The sequence below is a fragment of the Phalacrocorax carbo genome, chromosome 3 (genome assembly GCF_963921805.1).
Source record: "Phalacrocorax carbo chromosome 3, bPhaCar2.1, whole genome shotgun sequence".
Taxonomy (NCBI): domain Eukaryota; kingdom Metazoa; phylum Chordata; class Aves; order Suliformes; family Phalacrocoracidae; genus Phalacrocorax; species Phalacrocorax carbo.
The window spans coordinates 58,776,896-58,794,958 of record NC_087515.1 but is presented as its reverse complement, the minus strand read 5'-3'; the positions used below and the strand labels follow the sequence as shown (position 1 = coordinate 58,794,958).

At 38.8% G+C, this 18,063-nt stretch overlaps 1 protein-coding gene across 4 annotated transcripts in view; it reads left to right on the top strand.

Moving 5' to 3' along the window:
• SYNE1 (spectrin repeat containing nuclear envelope protein 1) overlaps nt 1–18,063 on the top strand; it is a 310,687-nt gene that overhangs the window by 274,192 nt on the left and 18,432 nt on the right. For 3 of the 4 annotated variants that reach the window (XM_064447054.1, XM_064447052.1, XM_064447053.1), the window contains 7 exons: nt 4,988–5,150; nt 8,884–9,071; nt 11,239–11,389; nt 14,705–14,887; nt 15,308–15,445; nt 16,182–16,373; nt 17,256–17,589. In XM_064447054.1, coding sequence (XP_064303124.1) covers nt 4,988–5,150; nt 8,884–9,071; nt 11,239–11,389; nt 14,705–14,887; nt 15,308–15,445; nt 16,182–16,373; nt 17,256–17,589 — 1,349 coding nt within the window. Of the gene's footprint in view, nt 1–433; nt 597–4,985; nt 5,151–8,883; nt 9,072–11,238; nt 11,390–14,704; nt 14,888–15,307; nt 15,446–16,181; nt 16,374–17,255; nt 17,590–18,063 lie in introns of those variants that run through there. The other variant, XM_064447055.1, reaches the window with a different exon arrangement.

The following is an 18,063-nucleotide window of genomic DNA, read 5'->3' as shown; positions in this document are numbered from 1 at the left end:
GCCTCTTCATTCTGAGGAGCTGAGCATTCTGAGACAGCTGCAGAAAGGTAGTTGTATCTCTGCATCTGTTTCTGTCCTTCCAGAACATTTTCATCCTTTCAGATGAATTGTTCTGATATGTCAGTCTGGTGCAAAAAATGTTACAGATGTTTACGGCCAGGAAGCAGTGCTATTGCTGCAACTGCTCAGGCTTTGCAAAGACGACTTTGTTTTACGTGTGTTTTCATCCCTTCCCCTAGCACTCACGGTCCACATTCCTGGAGATCAAGCCTGGCACATGTTGATGAATGCAAGTTTTATTTAGAAACATGACCACTTGTCACCATTCAGTCTCATGTTATCAAGCAACGGCTGCTAGCATTTGTTTGGCGTGCAACAGTTTCTGTACAGTACTCTCCAGCAAAGAGAAGTGTGTCCCCTTTTCTTCCCCCGCCCAAAGCAGTGTTTCCAGGCTTTTGGAGTGGAAGTTCTTCTTTTTAATGCTGGAAAATTTCATGGTGGTGGCGGAGGACTTGCGTGGTGTGAGGATGGCGGAGGACGGCAGTGTGGATTCAGATCTCCCAGACTGTGATTGTGATATCACAAGGCAGGCAGCTATTTTTGTTTGCTTTTGGTTGATACTGTTCTTTCTGAAGTCTTAGCATGCTGGGAAACTAATTGAAATATTGATATGTAGAAATTGCTACCTTAGCTAGAAATTACTGTTTTCTGCTCAGTTTAAAAATAGTTGATGGTGATAACAACATACTTTGTTTAACAGCTAGTGCTTTTGGATCCCAGAATATTTTTTTTTTACTGAGGCAGACTTAGAACTAGTAAAATCTCTTAGCTGTCTGAAAGAAACTGTGTACTGGTTTTGCTGCTGTTTTTAAATACAAGAGCATGTACACATGCAACTACACATGCTCTACACATGAGAGAAAGCAGACTTTGTATTTGTCTGCTCACTGTTTGTGTCATCAAAGGGGCATGGCAATAAGCGAAAGGCAGAGGACAGAGGCTGTAAAGTATTTCACTTAACTTATTGAAGCTGGTCTGTCTTGTACATATTAATGACTGTTTTGTAACTGTATATAATACTTGAACTCAGCCTGCGTCATCTTGGATTTTTATTCAACTTCTCTTTTTCCCTCGTCACATTCTCTTTTCCAGAAGTTTTACTGCTGTTGTTCAGTGTTCGAGAAATTTACTCTTTGGAAGGGGAAACTGACCTGAGGAGCAAATAAAACTGGCAGTACTAGTGTCCTAGTATGCAGGAGTACTAGATAATAAATAAAAATAAATAAAGAGATAATAAATCTTTTTTAATCATAAAAAGATTATTTTTAAACTGATTTTTAAAAACTGATTTTAATACTGTAATATTTTTCACTATTTTATAGAGTGTTTCTTGAAAATTTGTCTCCATTTCCAAGTTTTTTTAAAAAAACTTCTCTGCTTTCTACTGGCTTTGTATGGGCTTAGCTAACATGCTCTTACTGACTTTTTTCCTGTTATTTTTAAAGTTTAATATTAGTAACCAGCTGTCTAAATGACTAATGCAGTAGCTATGGGTTCTATAAGATTCATTGTTATGTGTGTACAGGATTGTTCCTGTTCAGGTTTAAGTGGAATCTAAAGCTGTCTAATTTAGGACTAGTTGAATTAAAGATATTTGTGCTTAATTTCAGCTCCGAGTTGTTTTCGCACTGACTTTTCTTAATGTAGAATAGACATTTTAAAGTTATTACTTTCTTGAGGAAACTGAGGTGCAGTAATTGGAACACAGAAACATAACCATCATAAGCCCATTCAAATTTTCAGGAGAGTTTTCATTAGTAAACCATAAAAACAAACAATTGAATTCTGCAGTATTTTCCTTTCTGAGTGTCTTAGGTATTTGTAAAATGTAGCAACACTGATATGTGTGTGAGTGTGTGTGTTAAATAAAAAACAACCTTTAAAACCACCATGTTATGGGTCCAACCCTTTGATTTCAATGCAGAATCTTCATTGTCAAGGAGAGGAGTTATCTCGAGCCTCTTGCAGTAACATGCATAGCGCTACAACAAAAGAATGAGATGATTATTGGAATAATTAACTGTTTAAATATAATCTTGTAAGTGACATCTCAAAAGCTCAAAATTACAGTTGGCTAGCCATCCCACATACTTGAATAGTTTACAATTTGACATTTGTCTCTAAGCAGAGCTTTTCATATCATTAGCTTTCAGGCCCTGCCATTAGCATGGAAAGGCAGGATTTTGAGCTGTTACATTTTTGAGAGAGAGAGGTATTTTTGTTGCACACGAATTATGTAGTTACATGTACACATGTACAGGATACAGTAAGACGAAGAGCACAGGCATCTTGCCTGCTAAAATTCAGAAGGAAAACTCAGACAGGATGAATTACATCTATTATTTGTTTGCAGATATGTTTTCAGAGTAGCTAGAGGCCCAGCACTGTATTGCAGTTCAATCAAAAGAAGTAAACCCAGCGTACTCTAAGAAGCACTTGTTTATTTGCTTGATTTGTACCACAGGCAAGGAACCTGTTATGTTAGACTTGGTACAAAAAAAAGAACAGTGTTGTTAACAGTAAATGTAGTGGGGTGCAGGAAGTAAGTTGTCCTTTGTTCTTTCAGGGTTTTTTTTTTAACTTCTGGAATTTAGCTGCAGGGAATTGGACCAGTTTGGTGGGAGCGCAGTTCAGAGTTGGTTTTGGTTTTGGTTGGAGTGTTCTTCTAGTATGTTGAGTTTTTTTTTTCTTTTTCTCTCTTGAGTAACTTATGTCATGTGACCGGAAATAGCTCTGTTTGGGGCGAGGTTGTTTTTTTCTTTGGCAGGGATATATTCTCATGCAGTTTGCCTGAGGCAAAGAGGGCACTTTCTAAATGACGGGCCCTTTATCAGGTGTTGCAGGCAAAATGTAAATAAAATCCAGCAGAGGTTAGGGTACTATTCAATTGCAAACAAGAAGAGCCTGGTCCACAGCTTGGGCTTGCAAATGACAGAGTCACATTGCTTCTACACAGGGCTGACATGACTCATTGTTCCATTTCCCGCTCCAGCGTGCCTGCAAAGGATCAGCGGCACCCAGCCTTTAAAATCTAAGCAGAAGATGGGCAGTGTTTCACTCCACTTAATTAAATGGCAGAGACTGAAAAGCTGTATGAGAATTCCAGAAGAGTGATAACCAACCTTCTTACTCACCCTATGAGCAAGCTGCAATTAGTCCAAACCCACAAAGCACTGTACATACAACCATAGGTGGCGAGGAGATGGTGCCCGCAGACATTGGTGGTTCTCCTAGTATCTCTGCAAGGCTAAACATATAGTTGTGTTTTGGGATAACCTGATGATAGGGACTGGGATAGTCTTTTAGCACAATTGTGTTGACTTCAGTCCCTTCATAGCCAGATTTTCAGATTACCCAGATTTTTTCTTCAGATCACAACCCTACAGCTGCTGGTCAAGAGACTCCGGCAAGAAAGATGCATTTGAACTGTTCTTAAGCATGTTTGATACTAAAAAGCCACAATTAGACCCTCTGTGACCTAAAGAGAGGGCTAGAAAGAGAACAAAAAATTTGAAAGATTTAACTTTTAAGGTTTTTAAGTTGATGATAAGATCTCCGCATTTCTCTTTGCTAAGAAAAGGACACCCATGTTATACTCTTAATGGTCAGCTGCACCTACTGCTTTAAATATGGAAACACTTGATAAATTTGCTGGTTAGTATTATGGAAAAATGTGAATTGCTCTGTTTGCATTATTGGATAGTCAGGTGGCGTTTTGTTTGTTTGACGAATCTGGCAATCTTGTAATTTTCAACCCGATTTAGTCAGTCTATTCCTAGCTGCACTCATCTCTTAAAGCTTTCTGATATTGAAACACTTAAGTGGAAGAGCAATAGAAGCATAAAAGGGAATGTTACTCAAAATTGTTTGTGGTACTACATAAACAGAAAAAAAAAAGAAAGCTTAGAAACAATTTCAGAATCCACTAATGTACATTATGTAACATGGGGTTAGGAAGGAGGGAATTACTGACAGACTTCTTTGCAGTTGAAACCAGCTGAAGGAAAAAACATCAAGACAGGATAAAGGTTTAGTCAAATTTTCCTCACTCTCTAAGCTTAATGTTCCCTTGAATAAAAAAAAACTGTGCTATTTATTTTTTTCCTGGCCATTGCTGTTGCAGGGTCAGGGTCTCAAGAAAAATATTAGTTAGAAATCGCCATACAGTTACATCCCAGTTTCACATGTTTAAATCTGAAGTATTCCATTAAGACCAAGAACAATGTAAAGCAGCCCATGGGATTCAGGAATTCTCACTAAGTTCTCAGCTGGATTTCTCTCTCTAAAACTTATTCATTCAAGGACAAGTCTTCACACTGGCACAGGTTGCCCAGAGAGGTGGTGGATGCCCCATCCCTGGAAACATTCAAGGTCAGGTTGGACGGGGCTCTGAGAAACTTGATATAGTTGAAGATGTCTCTGCTCACTGCAGGGGGTTGGACTAGATGATCTTTAAATGTCCCTTCCAGCCCAAACCATTCTATGATACGAATGTTTAGAAATCACCAGGGTGAAAAAGGCCTGTCCACTCGGTGCACTCCACCACCATTATTGGTTAAATGGGTAAGTTATTTGTTGTCTATTGGTCAAATACACAAGTAAATTACTTAGATTGTTTTGGGGCTTTGGTGTGTCTGAGTTCATTTAAAAAAAAAAGTGTTATTTCCTTAACAAACGTTTAACTCAACTGATAGGGGTACAGAAGCTTTGAAAATGTTGTCTGGCGTAAGTAAGATCTTAATTTTTCTTAGCCAGAACCCATGAATGCAGGATTATTTGCACATACAATATACTTCTGTTTCATAATAAAGGAAGACTTCAGAACAGAACTTGCCATCTAAGTTAAGTTTCTCTGAAAACTTCCTGAAACACGTGCTGTGGAGATTCTCCTTCAGGGTGTACTTACGCTGTTTGTGTTTCTTTACAGGGTAAAGAAGTTGAAGGAGACCCTCGTTGCAGTGCAGCAGCTGGATAAAAACATGAGTAGCCTGAGATCTTGGCTTGCCTACATTGAATCAGAGCTGTCCAAACCTATCGTCTATGAAACTTGTGACTCTGAGGAGATACAAAGGAAGCTAAATGAACAGCAGGTAAAATACAACACACTTATCAGGTGCATGATCACATGGGGAGAACCAAAGTAGACAGTTCTTGGGCTGCCCATACCCAGCTCGATGCTAAGAGGGCAAAGAAATGTTTAAATATCAAGGCAAGTGGTACTTACTGTGTCACTTATAGAGCCTTCTGCTGGTTTTGACATCGAATCCACCAGGAGCTGATTGACCTTTCCGAGAAAGGTAAGGCACCAAGAGATGTAACCTGAACGAGCTATTGCAGTTGTTTTTCCTTTGGGATTTGTGGTTTTTGTTTGTTTGAATTGTCTGTTCCAGAGGCAAAACTGACACCTATTAGACCTCGCAAATTTTGCACATGCTTGAAAATCACTATTTTTTAGCAACCTTTCTAACTCAGTTTTATTTTGCAGCTTGTTTGAGAATCACTTTGCACGCAGAGATGCATGAGCTATACATGTGAATTTAAAATTGGTTGGTTTACAGCACACAAAGCCTTTATGCAGTGCTAGAACAAAATAATCAACACTGGAATGGCAGAGAAGTGCTAAGTCAACCAGTTTTTGTCATTAAAAACTGTTACTCCTAAGAAGATTTGCTATACTTTATCTTTCCTGTTCCACTTCACTACCCAGGGCAGTTTTACCTAGAAGGTCACTGCTGAAGAGGACTGTTGTTCTGTTGTGATCCTGTTGGTTATTTATTGGCAAAAATACCTTTCTGGTGTCTCATTCGAGATGAGCTAGATGCTCTCCTGGGTTGTTTCTCCTCTGGAGAAAGAAATGCATGGGAGGAGAAGTGGCAGAATGTTTTGGGGATAATTAATTTGTGAAGTGTACAAACTGGTATTTTGCTCTTTTAAGCTCAGTGAGGGACTGAAACACAATAACTCCTTCAGAGTTTTTGCTGGGTCCCCAACTGATTTGTTTATTAATTGCTTATTAATATTCTGTATGAAATTTACATAGGGATAATAATCTATAACACACAAGCATCACTAATGAGTATTGTTTCTGAGACAATGAAGTGCTGGGCAGGGCTAAGCATTGCTATCAACAAAGTAGATACTTCAGATTTTTACTAGTATCCCTATGCAGGCATCCTGCAGTTTGTTGCAACCACTTATGGGACTTGCTCTGGGCACAGAGACTGGTGTATCTCTGCCTTCTGCTGTTTCCTCGTGGTGACCCCTATGCAGTGACAGCGTGCAGCGATGTTCTGTAGTAGTGTGTGTTGTTTCATCTGAATGCCAAAGGGGAGAAATAGAGGTGAATCTTATCCTGGGAGGATGCCATGATTCAAAACTTGAGGATAATTTGATCTGATAACACTGCAAGCCTTGGTATAATAATAATTTGAAAAACCCACCCACCTTCAATGTATGGCAACCAGTGTTTTTATTAGTCAGACACTCCATCACTATCCACTGCATCTCTGAAGGCCAGTATGTTGGCCATCTTCTCAAGTATTTCATCCCTCTTTCTTCTTCCATTAGTGACCTATGTTCTTTTCCATGTTTGATCTTCCACTGAGGTCATGATACCTTCCTTGCTTGTACTGCTACCAGTTGTTCTTATACAGAATTACATTAAAAATATTATGCTGTGAAAGAGGAGGACCAAATTCCATTTCTGTAACTCCATTACCTACTTCTCAGCATCTACTTCAGCTTTGCAGATTGCTGGTCTCTGTAGTGAAATAAAAGACAAAATTGAAGCTGGATATCATGGGGAAGGTAGGATAAATTCACTGCAGTATTTTCCTAGGGTCAGAAACTGCATTTCAAGGATTACTTGTTTGTGTACTTTCTCAATCTGCTACCACTTAAAACGTGGAAAAAATAGTGTTTGCTTTTGGGTTGATAAAGGAAAAAAGGCTGTATGTGGGTGACAGCAGTGCATAAAAGTGGTGCTCCTTTGTGAACTAGCCCAGAGGCTAAATGTTCTCTATAAACATTGAAAACTTTCAAGTCTGGGAAATAAATATAAGGGTGTGGGGGAAAAATAGTGTAGACATCGCTTGTAGAAAGGTTCCGTAGGTGAATAAAAAAGTTTAATCCTTAGGAATCCTCAGGACCACCAACTGGCAGTTCTCACTACTGATCCACTCCAAAACAGCAAAGGGGAGATTGTGTTACCTGAACTTGCTTAACCTCAAGTCGCATAGCTGTCTGGAGTATGTGTTTCATAGAGTATTGCATCTGTTTATAGTATCCACCCTTATAGAACACTTCAGGACGGGGAGAAAGAAGAATAAACACTTGGAAATAATGAAAGAGTATTTTTCAGGCAAGTGAAAATGAAAGGGCCAGTGCTGAGGAAGAAAACATTGTGATTTTCCACTTGATGGTCTCATGTAGATGTTCCCAGAACAGCCTTCTGTTTCATATATGAGAAGAGGAAATGCATTACTTTGTTGAGTCCAACCCCAGTTGCCCCAAACAACCAAAACAGATGGTTGATACAAGTTGACCTTGCTCCATTTCAAATTTGATGAGGTTTTTAGATTCTACATTTAGATCTCATTTCCCGCTGGAAGATGTTTTCAGAACATCATATTGCTAGTTGTAAGAAAAGTTCCTTTAGTTAGGCCTTAAATATACATAGACACAATATGTTGACACTATATTTCCCTGTGCATGTTATAGTTTACTTCACTAGCAAAATTATAAAAAGCAGTTTATCTCTACTCATCCTCAAGTTGCCAAGTTCTTGTTCTCCTAAATACACTTCCGCATCTCTAATTGTCCTAATAGTTCCTTCTTCACCTGAATCAGAAGTGAACATAGTATTGTAGAGGCGAGGCGACATTATCACTGTTCGGTGTAGTCACATTAGTACTTCTTTGTCACTTTAGGAATGATGTTGTCTTGGCTTTGTTACTGTCCATCCTGATTTTTCCATCTAATATTCTGATGACTCATTGCAAATGTAGGCAGAAGTCAAGCAGGGTTTCTTTTCCTTGCACTGATCCAAGAGCAATAGCCAGTTACTTTTGTGGCTTGTCTTAACTTGAACCTGTAGTTCAAAACTGAAGCTGAAACGTTGCTTCAAGATGAAACATTATCACAAGCCATTGCAACCAAGAAACAGACAGGAGAAATAATACCGATCACATAGCACTTAGCACAATAAGTGCTAAGACAGTGTAAGTGCATTTTCAGTAGCTGTCCTGAATTTTCCTTTTCCATTTCCAAAGAAAATGCCATAGAATTGGAAAGTTGAAGGAAGAAAAATCTCCTACTAGAGATGCAATGGTCAACATGTGCTGCTGCTGATCTCCCTGTCAAACACGCCACTTTGCAGCTAGCTCACCTGGGGAAAAGTAGGTTCATGAAGGACACCTCCACCGAACCCCCGCAGTGGATAAGAACGTATTTTCTTGCCAAACTTCTAACTTCTGCTTTACATTTTCTGTGATAATGGGAAAGGAATAATTCCACCATTTATTGGTGATGATTGATTAAATGTGAAGGATGCTCAGCTGAGCATGCAAAGCTCTGGCAGTTTGTCCCAGGTTATGGTTTGGTGTTCGTAGTCCCTGGGAGAGCTGTGCATGCTGCCAGGTTCTCCTGGCTTCATTGATAACATTGCAACACTACTTGCGCAGATGCAGTCTCTTAATAGATATTCATTGGATGTTTTCCTCCTGGTTGCAAGCTTATTAATTTTTTTAATAAATAGAAGAGAAATGCATTTGTATTTATGCATGTTTTGCAATTTCTCTTAAGAATTAATTTCTTCACCTGCAGGAACTTCAGAGGGACATAGAGAAACACAGCACTGGAGTGGCATCTGTTCTTAATCTGTGTGAAGTGCTTCTTCATGACTGTGATGCTTGTGCCACAGAAGCAGAGTGTGACTCTATCCAGCAGGCTACACGCAATCTTGACAGAAGGTGGAGGAACATTTGTGCAATGTCAATGGAAAGGAGACTTAAGTAAGTCTAAAATGCCTACAAATCAGTATTTCCTTTGACAGGCACAAATACAGGATGGGATGTATGTTATAGGGTTGTAGTACTGAAGAAAAAGGGGTCAGAAGAAGATCATGCACTGAATAAAAACCAATAGCTGTTATGCTGCAGGGGAAAAAAAGAAATTTTGGATTGCATTTGTATGTGCCTTTATACAAGGTATAGATACTGATTATCAAATTTTGCTCACAAGGCCTTTGATGGAATGATGTCTTATTTCCTGTGCTTCATAGAAATGATGACAGAGAAACTAGAGAAAGCTTTCAATGATAGCAGTAACTCAAAGAGATCTAGAAAACATTAAAAGGGAGAGTTTTAACACTTAAGTTTACTCTAGACCTACTGAGACTGATGAGGAAATGTTATGGAATGGGTGGAATGTTATTCCAGGTGTTAGGGTTTTCATGCACCTGATGTTCCTCGATGGTTTCTCTTATGTCTGATTTTGTTTATTTGGAAGAATTTTAGGACTGAATACTCATCTGGAGTTTCCTCACCTGCCCACCTTAGCTTTGCTGAGCAAGTGTGTGCATCTTGTGTGTGGTCTGGTTTACTGCACTTGCTTAGACCATCTGTACACTGCATGCCATGATATCCAGAAGGTTCACTGTTTTCTACTCCCATCTAGGATAGCGTGGGTGATTTTGATAGTCATAATGATGTAGGCTAGATTGGGCCAATGCTATATACTCCGTGTTGACCAGTAATAATATATGTTTAACTGTTTGAACTCCTGTGTTTATGAAGATCTTTTTCATACCTTTTAAGTCATGAATCTGATTTCTGTGATGTTTACACAGTCATATCAAGAAGTCTAGGTAAAGTTTATGACTTTTCAAAATGCTGACTTGAACTTAATATGATCTTTGGATTTGTGGGATATTCTTAATGTGTTTAGTAAAAGTTTTCTTTATTTTCTGCCAAAATTCTGTTGGTTTTAAGTTCTGCTGCTCTATATCCACAGATTACTATCTTTAAGTAATTTTATACTATTGCCATGGTAATTCTTGTATAGTGTATATATATAAATATAGCTTATAAGTTTAATCTTTGACACAGTCTGTCTTGAAAATATAAAGGCTCTTCATACCTTTGTGTCCAGCAAAGTAATTCAGAACTATTCTAAGTTAATGTGGAACAATGCATTGAACTCTATTTTACTTTCTTGCAATGTACATATTATACTATTAGTAGATTTGTACCAGTAAGTTAACTGAGCTATCAGTATTTAGGATCTTTATTGTACTAAAAACAATTATTCATATTAAAAAGCAACTTTCCAGATGTCGTACTTCACGTTAAACAATATAGCATCAACAAAGCATAAATTTTGCATGGATCAGGTCCTTTTCAGACCTGTGTATCTAAGATTTGGGAAAGATGTATTCTGTATGTAAAACCAGACAATGTTCCACTGTAATACAAGCTGTCCCAAAAAAGATCTTGTTCATTGAAGTTCTTGGGATTTAACAGTCTCAGTATTAAGCCAATTTGATTTTGGCATCAAGAGTCAGCCACTATTTTTACATATTCAATTGCAGTCAAATTGTTTTGTTTAAATGTTGGAGTAACTTTTAACTTTTTTTTTATTTGTAAACAAATAAAAATATGTTTACAGTATATATCAAGAGATAGCATTTTACCGCTTGTTGGTGAATGCAAAAAAAAAAAATGTTCATGTCCTTTTGCCATGCAGAATAATGACTGAGAACTTGAAAATATATGCTGCAACATCTTTAGCATTCTGTAAGAATAAGTTCTGTAGTTGAAGGTAGTGTGGAAACTCTAATCTCTAAAATGCTAGCTTAGGTACATACACTGGGACCATATTTCAGAAGATATTTAGCATGTGCTTAGAATTTTAGAGCTCCTATTGCATGCTCAGAACTTCCTTTAAATACTGATTCCAAAATTAGATGCATTTAAAAAAAGTTGCCATAATCTTATTCTAGCTCAGTCTGGAATGAGCCAGCCTTCCCTGTGGTCTGTTCATCAGCCTGGCTGTCTGAGTTAGATTAAGAGCCAGTTACTGGTGCAGCCCTAGTTTGCCGTTGTAGATGATTAGTTAAAGTTCTGTAGGTCAGATGGCCTTCAGTCCAAGCATTCCCTAATTTTCCGTTACCTATTGCAGAATTGAAGAGACGTGGAGGCTATGGCAAAAGTTTTTGGATGACTACTCTAGATTTGAAGACTGGCTAAAACTCTCTGAGAAGACAGCTGCTTTCCCAAGCTCCTCTGGTGTGCTTTACACGATTGCTAAAGAAGAACTGAAGAAATTTGAGGTGATTTATAATAGTCGAAATTTAATATCTACTGATCACATTACAGCAGCCAGCTGGTGTTCTTCCTTCTCATACACAAGTCACCCAGCAGAGACACTGAATTAATATAGTGGAATTGATGATTTTGTAGCTGCCTTCAGTGGCAGGTTTCTAGGATGAAAAAACAGTGGAAGGTGGTAACTGAAAATGCACTCACTTGCTGTTTGTTCACCAAAGTTAAAATTCTTGCCTTTGTTATTTCTGCAACTTTGTAATATGTCCAGTCAGTAGGTGCTCCAGAGCATTCATAAATTTCCCTTCACCAAATACCTCTTCAAATGCATGCTGCATGTTTTAGCTTTTGCTTTAATTTTATCCCTTCTCTTCTTTCTGTAACTCTCTGAAACCAGCCCTCTGAACTCTTTACCTATTTCATACAATGTCCAGTATCCCCATTTTAGATCATTATACCTGAAATTCATGTTTGTACAAGTAATCTTATACGTCCACATGGTGTCCCCTATGACGTAAAAGTTAAGTGCATGCTTCAAAACTGACAAGCTGTCACTTCAGTCAATGCTTCAGAGCTTGTTACAGAACTCTGTCGTGTCTACTACTACAATGTGATGGCTTGGCTCATGATTACAATGGAGTGTATACCTGTGTGTAAAGTGCATACACACATTGTATAGCTAGTCACAGGTGAAAATCTTTTGCTTGGTTTCATATTTGCAAGGAGTATGTCAAGATGAGAGAGAAAAGTAATTCTGAAGAAAGAGAACAAATTCTTTAGGCAGTTCTGTAAACAGTCAGGTGCTGTAAAGTATTTGCTGTGAAGAAGAAATGCAAATTCTACACAACATCTAAGACCATTTAATACTGTTTGGATTAACAATTGATTCAAAAACATAAACTGTGAAGTGCTGATTCAAGTTTTGTAATTGACATTCACATTTCTGAATGCACTGGCTAGGTTTTGTTGTTAAACACTGCCAGACTTACTTATGGTGAGGTAGATTGCCGTAATATGAAAATGTTTGCTTCCTGGACACAAGTATTCTGTCTCAGGCCTGCTTCCTATTGTCCCTTTATTCAGTGCTCAGGATCTAAATCTCATGTTTAGTGAGTCTCTGTATGAGAAACAGTACCAAAAATACCTTGGCTGACTGATTTTTACAGATGATCTGAATATGCCCGAAGTCTGTTTCACTGAACCTCACTCAGCCTTTACGGTGCCCTTCCCTCTCCTGCGGACTTGTGGAATTTTTCCTGTCTACATAGTGTCAGCAGCAACTAGCTGTGAAGATAACAGCTTAACAGCCTCTCCAGAAGCCTCCTTCCCCTGCAGTTTGGTTCTTTCTGGGTTTTTTTGTTGTTTTGTGGTTTGTTTTGTTTTTTTATTTTTGAGCACCTACTTTCTACACCTACCAAAAAGTAGGAATGCAAGTGACAAAAGTTGTGGTGTTCAAATTCAGTGGAATTCAGTAATTCAGTGGAGTCAATATAAAGTCAGCCATATATACATACTAAGGGAAGTAGGCTTCTGCTTTAACTAGACAGCTTTCTTTCTAAATTTATTTTCCCCTCCGTATTTGCAGTTGAATTTAAAAAAAAAAAAAAACCTACAACCAAACCCCAAAACACAAAAACCCACCAAACAAAAACAAATAAAAAGATCCCAGCAGATTGTGTAAGAACCTTTCAGTTCCTGAGCATAGAGGTCAGAGATGGCTGTCAGTGACTTCACTGGACAAAATCAAACTCCATCCTCTCCAGTAATTTATGGAGAAATGAAAAGAGGTTACAGGAAGGAACATAACAGATGAATTCTTGTGTAGCTGAGCTGAAAAAATGGAGGACAAATACACAGCTGTTCTTTTGCTGGACAAGACTTGGTAACAGGTGAAACAACAGCTGCACACTTCTAGATTTCATGGTCCTAGTAAATATAGCCAGATTTGTGCCTCTGATATAAGAATTGCCTCCTTGTGCAATTTGAAGTGAATTTAGTTCTACTGAGCATTTCACTCCAGGTGCAAGCCCATTTGCTCCTTGTTGGTGGTCCCCTACCTAATTTGATGGCCATTTAATGAAAGGAATAGTTATATTGAGAGGACTTTACAGACTTTGATCGTTTTTCTTTTTTCAAACCAACTTCTTTACTTTTTTCTCTGGTATTACAGCAGAAATGTGTTTATTTCATTTTTAGCTTTGACTGGTACAATATGAAGAGTACATACTGTTTATGTAGAAATCTCATGTGTTAGCTGATTTTAACGAAAATTTCTGTAGAGAAGTATATTGCCTATCACACTTTCCAGTAAGGATGGTGTCTAATTTTGGGAGACATTGACTCTTTATTTGCACTGTGAGGAATATCAGAGGGCAAGTTAGTAGCACTACAATGGGAGCCAAAACCTAACTGTATTCAAAAGAGCTGGTGTAGTTTACGTTTAGAAGTCTTCCTTTGATTGCTTTTCTGTTTCTGTGATGACATAAAAATAAGTTGGGTTTTTTTTTAGCTATTCATCTTTTTAAAATTTATTTTTGAAGGGATTAATTCAGTCAGCTCCTTACAAGGTGCTTTCTCCTACTTGCTTTGTGCTTGCTAGTCACAACTTGAAACTTAAGGCCTAAGTCACCTACTGTTTCTGCGCCCCAGTTGTGTGCCTGAGGCGCTTGTAACAGTAGAGGAAGCACTGAAAGTATATTGTGCAGACACTTACTCAGGCATTAGTTGGTATGGATGTTCATGAAATTTTCTTTTCATGAAAATTTTAAGACAAAACTTACTTGATACCAGTATACTGAAGATAAAGAGATTATTCTTTCGGTACCATTTTCCCCTATTTTTGGTAAAACTCAGAATAAACAGTTGCTCAAATCTTTCCAATGTTTGCACTTCAGCAAATTCAGTATGTGTAAGGAAATCCAGTGAAGCCACAGGAATCTTGTATTTCTGTTCTTTTTTTAAAAAAATGTTTTATATTCATTGTTTTTGTTTCTGTTCTCAAATACAAAGCCATGTGATTGAGTAGAAAGGGAAGTCTATTTATTTTTGCCGATTTTGCCATTGTAACTGGTATTCATGTTGCAATTTCTCATTCAGTGAACTCTGTTGGTTTTGTAAACTTCTTCCTTTATTTTGCTCATTTTAATCAGAAGGCAGCCTCTCAACAGGGTAGCCTCAGGAGACATCTGCATCCATAGCGAAATCTATCAGCTAACACAGGTCAAAGTGTAGAAGTAGGGTCAAAATAAAGGGAGACACTTATATATGTATCCTGATTTCAGTAATTAAAAGTCTGATGGTGTCTTTTGTTCATATTGCTTTAGGCCTTCCAGAGACAAGTCCATGAAAGTCTAACTCAGCTGGAACTGATCAATAAACAATATCGCCGCCTGGCCCGAGAGAACCGCACTGACTCTGACTGCAGCCTCAAGCAGATGGTTCATGAGGGGAATCAAAGATGGGACAACTTACAAAAGCGAGTTACCTCCATCCTGCGCAGGCTAAAAGTATTTTTCCAGTCTTAAGCCCTTCAGTGTCATTACTATACTTATGAATCAGATGTACTCCAGAAGCTTCCAGTTTAATGCATTTGCACAGTGTTTTTGTGGGGATTTCTGCCTTTGGAGGAGGAAGGGAGCTGATCAGTTCTCTTTGAGGTAACCAGCACACAAAGTCTGTAGGGAAATGCTTGGTGACCTCAAATACCAGCTCCTTCACAAAAGATAACTTTCATAGGTCAGCTAATTGCAGCTGTAGGTGATGTTACTGAAAAGAGAACCTTAGAAAGCCTGTAGGAAATGAAAGAAGGTGTACTGAGTTTAGCTTGGTTTTGAAGGGTATGAAAGCAATTTCTTTGGAGAACCATTATTGCTGGGGTTTTTTGGGTTGTTTGGTCATTTCATGTCACTCCATTTTCCACCCCCCAGCATTTTATTGGCCAGCGTGAGGAGTTTGAGACAGCACGTGATAGCATCCTGGTGTGGCTAACAGAGATGGACCTGCAGCTGACTAACATTGAACATTTCTCAGAGTGTGATGTCCAAGCGAAAATAAAGCAACTTAAGGTAAAGAATGATTGAATGGTAACAGGAGGAGGGATGCAAGAAGGGGTAAAAACGTTCATGTTGGGGAAAGAATTCAAGAAACATGCGAAAGTGCAGCCTGATACAGTCCCTTACTTGCAGGCTGAGACTTCAACCTCAGAAGTTATGGGCTATATCAGGTTTTAATAGGTACTTTTCGGCCAGAGTGGAAGTTCTTTGCGCTGTGAAAAATAAAAATAAATAAATATATTTTAAAAAAAACAAGGGTGATAGTGTCCATTCCCTAATTAAAAAAGGAAATGTCAATAAAAATTACTAATGTCAAGTCTCTCTTATTGCTGACACCTAAGAACTGCTACATTTGTCAGCTATTTCTGCATCAGAAAAATCATTATCTGGAGAGAAAAATATCAAATGTCATGTTATCCAAAATTCCAGTGTGTTAGCTTTAGCATCTGTGTTCATTCTAGACATTTGGTCATGGGCATGGCTTGTTTAGAGAAGAGCTTTCTTTCCAAATACAACAAGTGAGGAATGAGATGGTAAACCATGAAGTATCGCTGTTTTGGGCTAGAAAGACTGTGGAATGCTAAATTTAATTGCTTGTTGTTGCTCATGCCAGAATATTTGGAATGATCCCTGTTTGTTACCCACACCATTCTTGCTGAAAAACTCTGACCTGTCCTTAATAACTTAGGTTGTTGTAATATTGATTTTATTGATAAAATGATAAAGCATGGGCTTTTCCTTTATGCAGGCTTTCCAGCAAGAAATTTCACTGAACAATAACAAAATTGAGCAGATAATTGTGCAGGGTGAGCAACTTATTGAGAAAAGCGAGCCCATGGATGCAGCTGTCATTGAAGAAGATCTAGATGAGTTACGTCGTTACTGTCAAGAGGTCTTTGGACGTGTGGAACGCTATCACAAGAAACTCATTCGCCTTCCTGTGTGTATACCTCCATGCATACATTTTGTTCGGTTTGTTGCCATTTTACAAGTGTGAGAATGAGATGAGAGAAAGATGTTGAAATGAACTAACATGAAACCTCTGTAACTTTCCAAAAATCCTGTGGTTTAATTTTGTTACAACCCTGACCGTCTGCCTCCCTTCTTTATATGCTATTTATGTCCTGTTCAGAAAGCAAACTCACCAGATCTGAAATTTTTGTAAATCATCATGAAACACCATGCAAATTGGAGATTTATAAAACCTTATTAATGGGGGTAGCAGTGTGGTACTGGTAATAAGAACATCTCCCTGCTCCGTCAGATGGTTTCATTGGCAGCTTATTGAGTTCTGTTTTGTTTAAAAAACAATGATAAAATTATTCTCCCCATAAGGAGAGACAGGAAATTGTCTCCAGAATGGAACACACAGCCGAATAAGTGAGAGCAAGATGATTTTTGGTAGCTCAAGTTCTGCTGAAGGAAAGGAACAAAGCCCAGGGTTTTCAAAATACAAAATAATATGATGAGAGTAGTAGTCACAGTAAAGGTCACTTAGGCTTCCTCTGACTTCATTACAGAGTTTTCTTTAACTCGATGACTGCATTGCAGTCGCATCAGTAACAAGTTGGGAGACATTTGCTTGATGTGAGACTTTGTGGTGCCTTCAGTAATTAAAATGAGCTGGCATTATGAACTTCTTTGTTGCTTCGGGTTTTTTAGTGCAGCTTAAAATAATGAAGGGGAAGTGCAAAAAGAGCGCAAAATGGAACTCCCATCAGTGTGACTGTTGCCTAGTGCTGCTTTATTTCACTGACCCAGGCTGATCATGCAGTGCCTCTGCATGTTTCATTGATCGGTTCTGTTTGCATTATGCTTCTAGCTGACAGATGACGAACATGACCTCTCTGACAGAGAGGTGGATCTGGATGAATCAGCAGATCTCTCTGACGTACACTGGCATGACAAATCTGCGGACAGCGTTCTCTCCCCGCACCCCTCTTCCAACCTTTCGCTGCCTCTTTCCCAGCCGGTGAGAAGCGAGCGATCAGGGCGAGATACCCCTGCGAGTGTGGACTCCATTCCCCTGGAGTGGGATCATGACTACGACCTTAGCAGAGACCTGGAGACAGCCGTTTCACGGGCACTGCACTCTGAGGAAGAAGACGGAGGACAAGAGAAGGACTTTTACCTGAGAGGAGCAGCTGGTATAGCAGGTATGGTGGCAAATTGTGTGTCCAGTTCTCTCCTAGTAAAAGAAGCGAATATTACATGTGTGATTGCTTGGCCAAGGTGCTCATGGAAAAGTATTTTATGTAGCCCCTGAAGATTTTAAATACCTTTCCCTAAGTGATCCCAGTGGCCGTCTGGCCGTAGACACAGCGATGAAGATTCCTGGATGACTACAGCCTTGGAAAGTTGCAAAGGCGTGTGTGATATTGCAGGGAATTGGCTGTGTATTTATGCTTGTGGCCTGCCAGATGGGATATGTCATCTGTAACAGCAATGCGTCATAAGTTATTCTGACTAGAAGAAACTATACTGGATATGGTAAGAAGTGCAGAACAAACTGATGAAGAAATGCTGTGGGAGAGTTTCACAGACAAAATCATCAAGTGCTTAAGTAAATCTTAACTCAGTCCTTACCCAGGCAAGACTCCAGCAACTGAGTGTTTAGCCTGAGGTGGGAT